Source organism: Xenopus laevis, chromosome 6L, assembly GCF_017654675.1.
Source record: "Xenopus laevis strain J_2021 chromosome 6L, Xenopus_laevis_v10.1, whole genome shotgun sequence".
Lineage (NCBI taxonomy): Eukaryota > Metazoa > Chordata > Amphibia > Anura > Pipidae > Xenopus > Xenopus laevis.
Window position 1 is genome coordinate 115,366,084 of NC_054381.1, and position 15,129 is coordinate 115,381,212.

Below are 15,129 nucleotides of genomic sequence, written 5' to 3' on the forward strand. Positions count from 1 at the left end.
CTGCGGTTTTTAAGGCGAAATAGCTTTGTTAACTTTGGCGCTGGCGTCAATGCAAATCGCGGCGAAATCGCTGCGCTAATTCACACGCGGCGATTCTTTTTCTACTGTCGCCCGGAAACGCCCAGCGAGGCAACTTCGGGCGACAATAGAAAACGAATCGCCGCGTGTGTATTAGCGCAGCGATTTCGCCGCGATTTGCATTGACGCCAGCGCCAAAGTTAACAAAGCTATTTCGGCTTAAAAACCGCAGCGACTCGCAACTCGCCCAGCGCAGAATCGCGGCAAAATCGCGCCGTGTGGCCCTAGCCTAAATGTATCCATTTAGAACAGTTTACAGGATCGGCGACCCCCCCCTCCCAGAGCTGCTTCAGAAGGAGAGAAATGACAATTTACACTTCAATATTAGAAAAACCGTCACATAGAATAGAAAGTCATTGGAAAAAGTCGTTATTTCCGGTGATCTATCTGAAACCAACTAGTTGTTTGAAGGTGAACAGCCCCTTTAAGTGACCTTCATTTGGAACAAAAGTGCACTATGAACTGTGTTCAACCAAGGTTATATTATTGTGCAAATTGTTTAAACTTAACATATAGGACGGGTACTGTAAGAATTTTCAGTTCATTCCCCCTTGGTTACAGATCTAGGAAAACATCAGTATATCAATCATGCAGCCAGCCATAGTTCCAGGAATATCTAGCCTATCAAATAAGCGGTCAAATTCCACCCTAACTTTAAGGCTGAACCCCTCTTCATACTACTCCAAACCCCGCAGCATGAAAAGCACAGATATAGAAGAACATGAAAGTTTTATCTATGTGTAGAATGTTTTAAGGAAGTCTAATATAACTGACAGATGTACATGATGAGAGTTTGGTATACGTCAGTTTACAACACCCCACACCTAGTACTATGTTGCTTTGGTTTTATTTTTTAAGCTAAGAAACAGCACAATATAAAAACTGTACAAAATCTACTGCTTAAAATGAAATCCTCAATTTGTTCAGAATGATCATCTACAAAGCCTATTTAAACAAAGAATCCAGCATGCAAGAAGGAAAACTAATCTGCACCAATTCATGTGCTTCCCATTATGCTATTAATAAACGCATGCATCTCTCCAGAGACAACAAACTTACTGTTCTTGATGAGGTCTGTTAGGGACTTGATGCATTTCTACTACTTAACTCTTGCAGGCATTAACGTTCAACCTTTTGAATAGGGAATGTACACAGGCCTACTTTAAGTATGCTCTGCTGCTTAATTAAGCGTTATGGTGTAAACAGCGAGGCTGCGTTTTGTATAATGAGCCTGTGCCACGGGCCTGTACTACTAACCTGTAACTATTCCTATGGATATGTACCTGTATCATGTTCATCCCCTTCTTAGCATTAATGGATCAGTAACATCAAAAAAAAAATTAAAAAGAATTTGTTTGTATACTAGGAATGAAAAACACCAACACATATTAACTATAAAATTGCAAAGTCTTTATTTAGAAATAACTTACCGAATCTCTGCTTGCACTCCTCTTCAGAAAAGGCGACAGGTCGACAATCCATCTTGCGGCAGTCAATTTCTCCTCCCTGGCTATCTCCTATAAGGAAGGCAGGGAGGAGAAATCTAGCACCTCACAATGGATCACCTGATCACCTTTTATGAAGAGGAGCGAAAGCAGAGATTCGATAAGATATTTCCAAATAAAGACTTTGGGATTTTACATTTTAATATGTATTGGTGGGGTTTTTTTTTTTCATAGTATACAAACTTTTTGATGTTACTAGTTGTTTAACAGCTGCATGACTGATTGCCATTCAAAACAAGAAGAAAAGGGGGCTCTTTTCTCTGATCCCCTTTTGAAGCAAATAGTGTTAGGTGGGTAGTTCAGGGGTTAATTTCCTATTCAGAATTATCTAATCAGAAGCCTCTATTCCAGCACTGGGCTTTGGAGGGAAGAAGGAGGAATGAAGCAGGCTACAGCCCATGCCATGGCTGTGTTTTGACAGCTGCAACTTGGTTCTAACAAGTGGGTACAGTTACTTGTTATGCATATTCACTTAAAGGAAAACTATACCCCTGAACAATGTAGGTCTCTATGAAAATATGTTGCATAAAACAGATCATATATAAATACCTGCTTTATGTAAATTGTCAGAATAATATACTTTTTCAGTAGTATGTACCATTCGATAATCCTACGATTGACGGTGCACACAAACATACAAACAAATAAACAGGTTAGGTCACATAAGCCAATTAAAGGAACAGTTCAGTGTGAAAATAAAAACTGGGTAAATAGATAGGCTGTGCAAAATAAAAAAATTATCTAATATAGTTAGTCAGCCAAAAATGTCATATATAAAGGCTGGAGTGAACAGATGTCTAATAAAACAGCCAGAATCCAACTTCCTGCTTTTCAGCTCTATAACTCTGAGCTAGTCAGCGACTTGAAGGGGGGCCACATGGTACATATCTGTTCAGTGAGTTTGCAGTTGATCCTCAGCATTCAGCTCAGATTCAAAAGCAACAGAAATGACCCATGCGGCCCCCCTCAAGTCTCTGATTGGTTACTGCCTCGTAGCCAGGGTAACCAGTCAGTGTAAACCAAGAGAGCTGAAAAGCAGGAAGTCGTGATCTGACTGACATGTTATACATCAAATCACTTCAGCCTTTATACATTACATTTTTGGCTAACTAACTATATTAGAAACATTTTTTATTTTGCACAGCCTATATATTTACCCAGTTTTTATTTTTACACTGAACATAGCATACCAGAGGCAGAACATAGCATACCATAAAATGTGGGCTCATTTTCATAATAATATACTTTATGTAGTAGTATGTACCATTGAATAATCCTATGATGCACACAAACAAATATACATGTTAGGTTACATGAGCCAATTAATGGACAAAGTTCTCTTTTTCTCTCAAACTTCCTTCTGTTACAGTTAGAGCTGCAATATTTCTGGTCAGGTGATCTCTGAGGCAGCACAGAGCATATCACAAAATGGGGGCTCAATATTTACTGAAATATATATTACAGTTTGGTAAGATTCTTTAAAATGCCACAAACTATCTGCTGCTTAAGTATTCATTTTGGAGGTATAGTTTTTCATTTATTGCCCTTTCCACAGCGACCATAAGCATTTGGGGCAGACTGGCATGAGATAAAAGAAATCCTCCTATAAGTGCAATAAAATTAGCTGGTGGATTAGCCCCAGGAATAAGGTTGCCACCTTTTTACCGAATTTTCACCGGCCAGTGGTGGGGGCAGGAACAAAAGGGTGGGGGCAGGAACAAAAGGGTGGGGTGTGACATCAAAGGGGGTGGGGCCATGGCATGATCTGCAGAAAGTAGCAAAAAATTGTACGTTTTGATTGGATTGGGGGCGGGTCAATGGCCTTTTTCAGTGGTATTACAAATTTACCAGCAGCTACATTTCTGGTAAATTTGTAATACTGGCCCCGGTCTTGGCAGGTGTTTTTTTACCGGCTAGGCCGTTAAAATACCGGTCGGGTGGCAACCCTACCCAGGAAAGGAAAAAAAATTTTCAAGGTGTTACGCGGCAATGCTTATATTTTTGAGGTGAAGAACTATCTGTATTAACAGTGTCAAACGGAGTAAATAGACGGGAGCCATTTTGGGCACTTCTCCACCAACTGAAGAAGATGCCCCATGAGCAATAGCCCTATGCCTGTGACCGGGGTCTATGGAGGCAATATGCTCCAAGATATTGTTGCTGATTTAGAAGGAAATGAGAAGAATGCTGCGAGTTCCTGGTTTCTGTGTTGCCTTGAGACTTTGCAGCGGTGTCATATTCCAAGGATTTTAACAGAAAGTCATAACAAGCAGAGCAGGATTCTCACTGAAGTCACTGGGAAACAACAATATCAGGCACTTCTCCGCTGAATATGCCAGCTGTTTGCTTCAGGCAATGCGTTTTGCTATATATCTGTAAGGGAAAAGGTGAAAGGTGGTTTGGGCCTTTCTGAGTGCCTCATCTAAGAACAGTAATGGTCAAGAAAATGTACCACTGGGTGATGTAAAGGAGTTGAAGGTAAGAGTAGTCTAATAATAGAGACCTAGCTACTATGTTTATGGACAGCTAGACTGTTGCATGGAAGTATCATTTTTGAAATTGCTTCTCACACGGGCATCAAAATGCCCCAAAATACCTATGAATTTAAAAGCACTGCAACCACTTGATTCACATTACCCGTGTGAAGATGCTTTACTCTGCAAATTCATGCAGTTATGCAATTTAAGTGGTTCAGAGGAGGTGACTTCAATGCTTTTCAATTCATAGGTATTTTCTGGTGTTTTGACACCCACATGGGAGGTGATTTCAGGCAGGAGGGGGAAGTAAAATGACCCATTTGCACTATCCTTAAAGTGATGGTATCCCTTCAGTTTTATTCTCTGTGCAGACTCCTCTCCAACTACTGATTTGTTTAATTTTTGCTCTAAGCTGCCAGATACCCTTGGCCACATCTGTGTTGGTTTGCCATAAGAGAAATTCTTAGATTTCAGACAATTTGCAATATAAAATACTGTCTGTTTGTAGTGATTCATACTCAAAATAACTACAGGTAACACTATATGGGGCTAGAATTGTACTGTTACTATTACTTTTCATTATTTATGTAGCTAACCTATTGCACATTGTGTCAAAATAGCAATAAATATTGCTGCCTGAATAATACCAAAAGTTAAATTATAGGTGATCTAACCCTTTACATGGCAGTGAAATTGGACATTTTGCAATACCCCTCCATTAGTCTAATAACAAAATAAAACAAAATCTACTAAATAATAAGACATTTAAAGACGATTACAAAGCCCTCAAACAGACGTTCATCCTTTAATATTTACAAAAGTTAATACTAATTATAATATATTTTTATGTGGAAACTGACTGCACGAAGCTGCTGCATCTCATCAGTACTTCATCATCTCTTACATGACTTCAAACATCTAACCATTCAGCTCGGTTTTCTGCTAAAAGATAAATGTTGTTTGTCTATATACAAGAATGGGATCTGTTATCAGAAAAATCTGTTATCCAGAAAGCTCTGAATTACAGGATGGCCATCTCCCATAGACTACATTTTATCCAAATGTTCAAAATAATTTCCTTTTTCTCTGTAATAATAAAACAGTACCTTGTACTTGATCCTAACTAAGATATAATGAATTCTAATTGAAGGCAAAACCAGCCTATTGGTTTTATTTAATGTTTTAGTGATGATTTTAATAATGATTTTCTTGTAGACTTAAGGTAGGAAGATCCAAATTATGGAAAGATCCATTATCCAGAAAGCCCCAGGTCCCAAACATTCTGGGTAACAGGTCCCATAACTGTATTACTTTACAAGTGTCCCAATAATTGTCCATCTTTTTCCTTAATAGAAAAGATTTCCCTCGAAGTGACTACTCATGTCCTTCAAATCTAACATAACTGTATACAACTATGAGTATATTATTCAAGCCACGCATGAGACACTTTGTACATTGGCGCACTTTATGAAGAGAAGTCTGTGGTGCAATTTCATCACAGCTCATTAGGAAACAGGGAAAACAAATATGGTCAATGTCTCCATCAGCACAGATATGGGATTCACATATTTGCTAGAACAGTACTATTTGGCTATGCACATATAAGGCCAAACGAAACAATAGCCAAAAGAGTCTGACATCACAAGAATGCACATAATGAGCAAGCTGGGACACTCATGGTTATTCACATGAGAGTTCTGACATGCTGTGGGCGGCATACTGCTTGCTAGGAGAATTTTCTCTATTAGCCTGCACTTCAGGTTGGAGGGAAACAATTTTACTGTGACGGGTGCCCTTTAAACTTGTAATTCTCAAATTAAAGAGCAAATAACTTTTAATCTCTAAGGTTTCTGTGATATCTAAAATAGGCAATTTCCATTAAGAGGACACCCACCCAAATAATAACTTATTAATAGTAATAAATAATACTTTTATTCAATGATATTAAAGGTATATGTAAAGGAAGCTGCAACTGAAAGCAGTTTGTCCTTTGCAATGCCTTTGCCAGACTACAGAAAAAAAATAAAAAAGTATCAGAAATCAGCTCTCTTACAGACATGACACAAATTCCCACGATGCCTTGAATACTCCCTCCTTCTCAGGTCTGTTAACAGGATATTCAAGTTAATGTAAGAACTTAAAAGGAGTACTATCGCGAAAATGAACATGTAATATAAGCTTCTTCCTACTGAAATACAAAACTTTCTACACACAATTAAATATTCTGTACTGTTTCTGAAATAATTAAGTTTATCTTTACTATGCCTCTCTCAGCATCTATTTCTCTTCATTCTGTCTTCATGCAGCAGTTGGGTGTCAGATAGTCATTGACAGATCTAATATATCTTATAAGGGGGCTTTCTTTCCTAGCAGATGTATTAGAATTTACACAAATAACGGATTCCAGTACAAACAAAATCTAACTTGTTGTTTGAACAAATTCTTCATGTAGCGAGACAGGATTTCTGGTGATTTTAATAGAGTGAGCTCTAATACATCTTCTAGGCAAAATGAGCCAGCTTATAAGATATGATTGGACGAGCACTGCATTCACCCGTTCGATTTAAAGTAAATATTTATTTCAGCATATTAAAAACATCCATTCCCTGACGCATTTTGTATCATCTGATACATAGTCACGTGGATGATTTTCTAGAAGATCCAAATTACAGAAATGTCCCTTATCTGGAAAACCCCAGGTCCAGAGCATTCTGCATAACAGGTCCATTACCTGTACAAACATTCCCATGTAGCCTATATAAGCTAGCAAAAAAAAAAAAAAGTAAGTAATCTATGTAATTAAACAGTCTAAATGCAAAGGTGTAAGTATTTTATCCCTAAAACACGAATATAGGATATTCTTTTAGCCTGCTCAGAGGAACATGGGGGATCAGATGGGCAATGTAAAAGCACTGGGTTAATACGGATACAAAATTATAAATAGCAGGGTTTAATTTCTGGTGTCAGTATCTCTTTAAAGAAAGAAAGGGTAAGTAATAAGAGTTGAAACAAGTAGACAGACTAGTACAAGTTTCAGCCACAAAGTCAAAGATCCTGCCTTAATATATACAGTATATTTGAATATACTTAGCAAATAATGATCCTGCGCCAGTGGCCTCTCTTATGACAGACGTTTGCAGAGCTCAATACGAGCTACAGTTTGTAAAGTGATGTCACTTTGTTACGCATAACATTGAAGTAAAAATTGATACGTATGAATATTGCTGTCTGACAGTCGTTTAAGTTATAGAAAGATGTTGCAGCAGATGGCCACAGGCTTTCAGATCTTTCTGTAGCACTCTCTAATGCCAAATGTCCTGTATACTTACTGGATACAACTATACTGTTAGGTGCATAAATATTTGGACAGAGACAACTTTTTTCTAATTTTGGTTCAATACATTACCACAATGAATTTTTAATGAAACAACTCAGATGCAGTTGAACTGCAGACTTTCAGCTTTAATTCAGTGGGTTGAACAAAAAGATTGCACAAAAATGTGCGGAACTAAAGCCTTTTTTTTTTAACACAATCACTTAATTTCAGGGTCTCAAAAGTAATTGAACTATTGGTTCAAAGGCTATTTCATGGGCAGGTGTGGGCAATTTCTTTGTTATGTCTTTATTAATGAAGAAGATAAAAGCCCTGGAGTTGATTTGAGGGGGCTGCTTTATACCTATGACTACGCATCGGTCATACGAAACGCGACAGGATTGATATGTTTTTAATCTACTGAAATAAACTTGAAGTTTTTACCCGATGAGTGGACTGCCAAGTGCTTGCCAACATATATGATTTTGATTGCACACCACCTTCAGCTACGGTTTCAAGGCGATGCACCCGGGCCACTCGTCAAATTTGGTGAGTGCAGTTTTTTCCAAAGTTTATAGTTATTTTGTCAAGATTGAGCGAACCCAGGAGCGTAGGACCTGGGGTATATACACCCAGGTCATCGGCTAAAAAGGGTGAGCATGATATCTGGCTTTTGGCTGTTTTTCTAAGGAAATAAATATAATGAATCATCATTAGAAAAAGTGGGGTTATCCCTCTAAAACTCTGAATATGCTAAATGCCTTATAGAAAATATGGGTTGAACTTGAGCTCCTGTGTCACATCATGGATAAACACTCGTGTCCCAGTGCCACTGGCAGCCATGCACACCCAAGCCATCACACTGTCTCTGCCATTTTACAGATGATGTGGTATTCTTTGGATCAGGAGCGGTTCCACGCCTTATCCATACTTTTTTCTTGCCATCATTCTGGTAGAGGTTGATCTTGGTTTCATCTGTCCAAAGAATGTTATTCTAGAACAGTGCTGACTTTTTTAGATGTTTTTTTAACAAAATCCAATCTAGCCTTTCTATTCTTGCAATGCCCCCTCTGTATTTACTTTCATGCAGTCTTCTCTTAATGGTAGACTTGGATATCGATACGCCTACCTCCTGTAGAGTGTTGTTCACTTGTATGGCTGTTGTGAAGCGGTTTCTCTTCAACATGGAAATGATTCTGCGATCATCCACCACTGTTGTCTTCTGTGGACGTCCAGGTCTTTTTGCATTATTGAGTTCACAAGTGCTTTCTTTCTCAGGATGTACCAAACTGTAGATTTTGCCACCCCCGAAATTGTAGCAATTACTCAGATGGTTTTTTTTCTGTTTTTGCAGCTTAATGATGACTTGTTTCACCTGCATGGAGAGCTCCTTTGACCGCATGTTATCTGTTCACAGCAAAATCTTCCACATACAAGCAGCCCCCTCAAATCAACTCCAGGGCTTTTATCTGCTTCATTAATAATGACATAACAAAAGAATTGCCCACACCTGCCCATGAAATAGCCTTTGAATCAATAGTCCAATTGCTTTTGAGCCCCTGAAATGAAGCGATTGTGTTAAAAAAAAAAGGCTTTAGTTCCTCACATTTTTATGAAATCTTTTTGTTCAACTAACTGAATTAAAACTGAAGGTCTGCAGTTCAACTGCATCTGAGTTGTTTCATTTAAAATTCATTGTGGTAATGTACAGAACCAAAATTAGAAAAAAAGTTGTCTCTGTCCAAATACTTATAGACCTAACTGTACATCCAAGGCTAAAAGTGCAGGCCTCTCCAAATGTCAAAATGATTATTATTAAGAGTGTTGTGAGTGCTACATTGTATCTAATGTGCCAACTATTGGTTCACGAACGTTCAAAGCAGTCTGCAACCAAGTCATCGGAAATAATATAGACATCAAGGACTGAATTATGAAAATACAGGTGGATTGTGGAGCGTGTATAGTCTAACCATTAAAAATCTTGTCTAGACTATTGCATAAAAGTGTAATTATTAGTTTAAGAAATCTTCAGAACTACCAAACCGAAAGCACACGAAAGGACCATAAACTGGTTTAGAAATGCTCATTTGATCCCTCTGAACTACAAGCAGCACCCCTCAAGACTTTTAGATGACTGGCTGAGGCGGGCTGGTAGCTGTAGCTATGGTAACAGACTCAAAATAGTAGAGGGTGAAACTGTACCCAAAGTGCAACGCAAAAGGAAAAACTCAAGTGTCTGCCTCCATTACAGCTCTGTTATCACTAAGTGGATGCCAGCCTCATTCATCGTCACCTCCCTGACACCTCATTTATCAGAACTCATGAATGTTCTATTTCCTCTGATATTTGAATATAGGAATTTGTTGGTCACCCAAATCCAGCTTCACAGCTGTGACTTGACATTCTAAACAGATGATACTAATAAGCTACTGCAGAAAGAAGAGTGGGAGTAAGAAGAATCATAAAATGGAATGAGGTTGGTGGTCATGGTACCATGATCATAAGGTCTATAACACACATGCATGTTGCTGCTAAAGCAAGCGTTGGGCCATCTGTCACCACTCTGTGCTTCAGAAATACATTTTGACTGAACAACATGAGTAGTAATAGAACAGCCAACTGCAGAACACTTTCTATGATAAATCGCTGATGAGAATGCAAAATATGGCAAAATATTGCCTTGTAACCCCAATAAAGGAACCTTATTCACTTTGCTTTGGGAGTGCCGACATTTAATTGTGTGTTATAGTTCAACTAACCTTTGGCAGCGAGATTTGACTACATTACACTCACCCACACCAGGATTAGCCTACGCTTGTTTAAAATTAGTGGTGGTGACAGAGGGAGAGGGGCATTTTGATTGCCTCTGTTTTCTGCCAGAAGACATTCATCAAATTCTTTCAGACTATGTACATTGATTAGACTAGTAGCACGATTTCATCTGTATGAACTGGATGTGTCTAAAAGTACCATGTTACAATGACAGTGGTCAATAAGATTGCAATAAGACATGCTGCAACAATGGCCTGACCAGACCTGATGGCAGAGCTGTGGAGTCAGAGCTGTGGCGTTGGAAACAATGTGGGGTATCTGGAGTCAGAATTGCCAAAAATGTACAGCCTAATCTAACTCCTAATAACTTGTGGCTCCAAAATATGAAAGTATTTTAAAGTAATTAACATATAATATACTGTTAGCCTGCACTGCTAAAAGCCATGTGTTTGCACAGGTTACATAACAAATAAATAAAACACCATTGTATTGGACAGGGCTTATTTATGTGCTGTGTAACCTGTGTCTTTTTTTCTTTTTTCCAGCTTAAATGGCTGCCCCCATGGCTACACAGCAGCTTGTTTATATAAACGATCGTAGTCTTTCTGAAGCAAACATGTCAAGTTTTACCAGTGCATAGTAACAGTACATTTTATTTTAATTACTTTGATACATTTACAGTTTTTGGTGCTACTCTTCCTTTAAAAACAGATGAATCCGAGGTACCATAAACTGAGGAGTTGGGAGTCAAAGGATTTATGTACTGACTCCACAAGCCCTGCCTGATGGAATGATAAGCAAATCTCCACTGATGGTCTTTGGAACATGGGGCAGGACATGAACTAAACACCCTTGTTACTGCTTGGTGGCCATACAAATGATCTGTGAAGATGTATCTGCACAGAGGACCCCATCAGTGATAAATGGGTTACTCCAAATCCTGTAAAAATTGAGTGTTTAGGGTGTCAATTTGTCCTCTGCAGCAGGTCAGGGGCAACTAGCCCAGCCACTTCCATTCCCTGTGCCCCCCCACCACCACCAATTCGGACATCAGAAAAAGATTGATTCACACCCCGCACCCTTGTTGGTGCCAGAGTCAGTCAGGCAGGTTTATAAATCATTGTCGTGATCTGAATTGAGTTAACCTTCACACTGATTAAAGTTTTTTCAACCCATACATTACTAATCCACCTGGCAACATGTGCATCAGTCAAGGGCGCTTCATAAATATTAAACTTTCTGAGCTGAGCAGTGGCAGGTGTACAGGGGCATTTCCTCAGGTTTTTTTCTTTAAAATGTGAGAACTTACAAAACACCCTGTAACAGAACTTAGACTAGACATACATGTGGATCTTAAAGGGATACTGTCAAGGGAAAAAACATTTTTTTTTTTTTTTTTTTAAATGAATCAGTTAATAGTGCTGCTCCAGCAGAATTCTGCACTGAAATCCATTTCTCAAAAAAGCAAACAGATTTTTTTTATATTCAATTTTGAAATCTCACATGGGGCTAGACATACTGTCAATTTCCCAGCTGCCCCAAGTCACGTGACTTGTGCTCTGATAAACTTCAATCACTTTTTACTGCTGTACTGCAAGTTGGAGTGATATCACCCCCTCCCTTTTTTCCCCCAGCAGCCAAACTAAAGAACAATGGGAAGGTAACCAGATAACAGCTCCCTAACACAAGATAACAGCTGCCTGGTAGATCTAAGAACAACACTCAATAGTAAAACCCATGTCCCACTGAGACACATTCAGTTAAATTGAGAAGGAAAAACAGCAGCCTGCCAGAAAGCATTTCTCTCCTAAAGTGCAGGCACAAGTCACATGACTGGGGCAGCTGGGAAATTGACAAAATGTCTAGCCCCATGTCAGATTTCAAAATTGAATATAAAAATATCTGTTTGATCTTTTGAAAAATGGATTTCAGTGCAGAATTCTGCTGGAGTAGCACGATTAACTGATGCGTTTAGAAAAAAACATGTTTTCCGATGATAGGATCCCTTTAAAGTCCCCATAGACACAAAGATTTTTTGTTGGTGAACGACCGATTTCAGTGCAATCCGACCAATCCGTCAAATTATCGGGAGGTTATAGGGAATCGAACGATCGTGCAATATTTTGCTTTTTTGTCCTACATCTGATGGAAAATTGATCGGCCAAGTTAAAAAAAAATGTATTGGTCCCAGTGCAATCTATCTATGTTTGCAGGGCCAAGCAGGCAGCTACCCTCAGTTTTCCTGCCAATATCGTTTGAATTGGTCTTTTTAGTGGATGGACATTTTTACATCTATGGCCAGCTTTAGTCAGAAAACAATTTCCTCTAGTGACAAGTTGAACCATTATGATCTGGTTCTTGAATTCCATCTGAACGGCACCCCAGATGTCGTGAGTCTTATGGGACAAATCTCCAGTGCAAATAGTCTGGTCTGATGAACTTTTTTGTTTCCTTTTAACTATGATAAACAATATATATTATATAATATATATAATTGAATGAAAAAGGAAAAATCCAATCCAAACCACAGTTACACTAAAGGGCAAAAGAATGCGGTCGCTATTTTATATCACCCAGCCAACAAGATTTTCCCTTTGATTTTAGTCCTCTACTCTGCTCATCTACAAAGTGAATTCCACTGCCTTTTCAGTTGTTCTTGTATTACAACTCCCAGAAACCACAGAGAAGAAATGTCAAGGCCTGCGACTAATGCAATTCTATGAGCTGTGGAGCTGTAGCTTGTTTCTCAACTGTGTAAGTTTACCAACAGCTGCAGTTTGGACATTAGTAAATAAATAAATTATATATATATATATATATATATATATATATATATATATATATATTAGAACCCCCATTTAATGTTTTTAAGGGGACTAGAAAAAAATGGAGTTAGATTCAGGAAAATATAAACATCAGGGACATGAATTATGCATAATATATAAGTGGGAGCACAAAACAACAATGTAGAGGGAAAACTTAAAATCAGGGGATGTAAAATGGGGTTTCTACTGTATATTCACATATATAACTGGAAACCCTGGCAGCTGTTTAGAGGTGTAGTTCAGCAGCACTGCCACAAGCAGAACACAGTGGGCACAAGACACTCACCAGCAGACAGTCGGAGTTCACCTCAGACTTTGGATCGCGTAAGATGCTATCAATTCTCCCGCAGCGGGACTCGAAGTTCTCCCCGGTAGACATGGTGAGAATGGGCTGTGCCGGAGGGGGGCACTATATGTGGGTGCGCCCGTATCTGTGTAGAAGTGCGCGGCGTCTGTCCCCAATCCTCCCTCCTTTCACAGAGATGATTGTCCGTGCGCCCCTCACCCCCGCTTCATGGGCCGGCTGTGTGGTGTGATGGGCCCCGGCATCCTCTCCTAGGGCCTCCGGACACATAAACACAGGCCTGGGCCAACCCCTCCCCGCCCCGGGGATAGTCGCACACACCCTGAAAGCAGCGAGAAGAACGCAGAGCAGGTGACAGCTCAAATAGAGCACCGTGACAGCTCCCGGCTCCGGCCTTGCTACAGAGAGTCCTGTCACCCGCAAGCAGCACCCCCTAGTGTGTCCTGTGCCCCCTCCTCCTTCTCACTCGCCTCCCCGCCGCCTCATCATCATATCTCAGCTCGTTAGGCCTGCAGTACCACAAGCGCTTCTTGCTTCCCCCGCCTGGCGTTGTACAGGGCCTGGAAAAAAACCTCGGTATTTCCTTTGCTGTACAGCTTTGTGGTGGCCGATCCTCCTTGCTCACAGATTCTCCACAAACATGTCCGCCTTCCTGTTCAAACAGACACTGGCGGTTGAGAGGAAGATGCGCTGCGCAGGCGCTAAACCTTGGGAGGAGCTGCGGGGGAGGCAGAGAGGCGGAGCGCACGAAATGTCGGAAGCAGGAAGGAAAGTGCCGGTCGGAAGCATCACGGCGTAAGGACAAAATCTCACTGACTCAACACGTCCTGCCGCAGACCGGATCTATTTCATTGTAATGCAGTATCGCCTAGTTGGACTTCCTGATGGAACTCTTGTGAGGGCGACTGATTCTCTGTAGTGAAGCTGCAGGAAAGGGGTTACACTTTCAGTCACCTGGCCTGGCTGGGAAACGGATGCGTGTCAGGTCGGGCGTCAGTGTGAATAGGGGATGTACAAGCGCTACCTGTTTATTTAGATTTAAAGGAGAAGGAAAGGCCACAATTAAATAAGCTTTATCAGAAAGGTCTATATAAATACACCATTAAACCCTCAAAGTAATGCGGCTCTGAGTCCTTTGTCAAAGAAACACAGCATTTATTTCCTTCTATTGTGTACACATGGGCTTCTGTATCAGATTTCCTGCCTTCAGCTTAAATCTCCAGATCTTGGGCTTGAGCATGCTCAGTTTGTTTCTTTCCCCCTTCCTCCTCCCCCTCCTGCTGTAATCTGAGCCCAGAGCTATGAGTGACCAGGGAGAGGCTCAGGCAGGATGTGATGTCACACCAAGCTAATATGGCAGCTGCTATCCTAAACAACCAGATAGAACTTGTAGAGCTGTTTTTTTTTCAACAATCATTTTTTTATTGCATTTTAAAACATACAGTATACATGCAAGACATGATGTCCTGGAACATGCATAAAGCATATCGTTTTACATATAATGTTGCAGAGCTGTTTTTTTCTGGTATGGTAAAGCATTCTGCAGAATAAATATAGTGTTATAGCTTGCACTATTGTGGTTAATCTATTGGCAATAAACTGCTTTGGTAGCTTTCCTTCTCCTTTAAAGGGATACTGTCATGGGAAAAAAATGTATATTTCAAAATGAATCAGTTAATAGTGCTGCTCCTGCAGAATTCTGCACTGAAATCCATTTCTCAAAAGAGCAAACAGATTTTTTTATATTCAATTTTGAAATCTGACATGGGGCTAGACATATTGTCAATTTCCCAGCTGCCCCAAGTCATGTGACTTGTGCTCTGATAAACTTCAATCACTTTTTACTGCTGTACTG

The 15,129-nt window shown here is 39.8% G+C and overlaps 1 protein-coding gene across 1 annotated transcript in view; it reads right to left on the reverse strand.

Moving 5' to 3' along the window:
- Nucleotides 1-14,352, reverse strand: part of rock1.L (Rho-associated, coiled-coil containing protein kinase 1 L homeolog) — a 90,890-nt gene extending 76,538 nt beyond the window's left edge. The window contains exon 1 of the mRNA XM_018267930.2: nt 13,257-14,352. Within this exon, the coding sequence (XP_018123419.1) occupies nt 13,257-13,349 (93 nt within the window). The 5' untranslated portion in view covers nt 13,350-14,352. The remainder of the gene's footprint in view (nt 1-13,256) is intronic.
- Nucleotides 14,353-15,129: the final 777 nt, after the last annotated feature.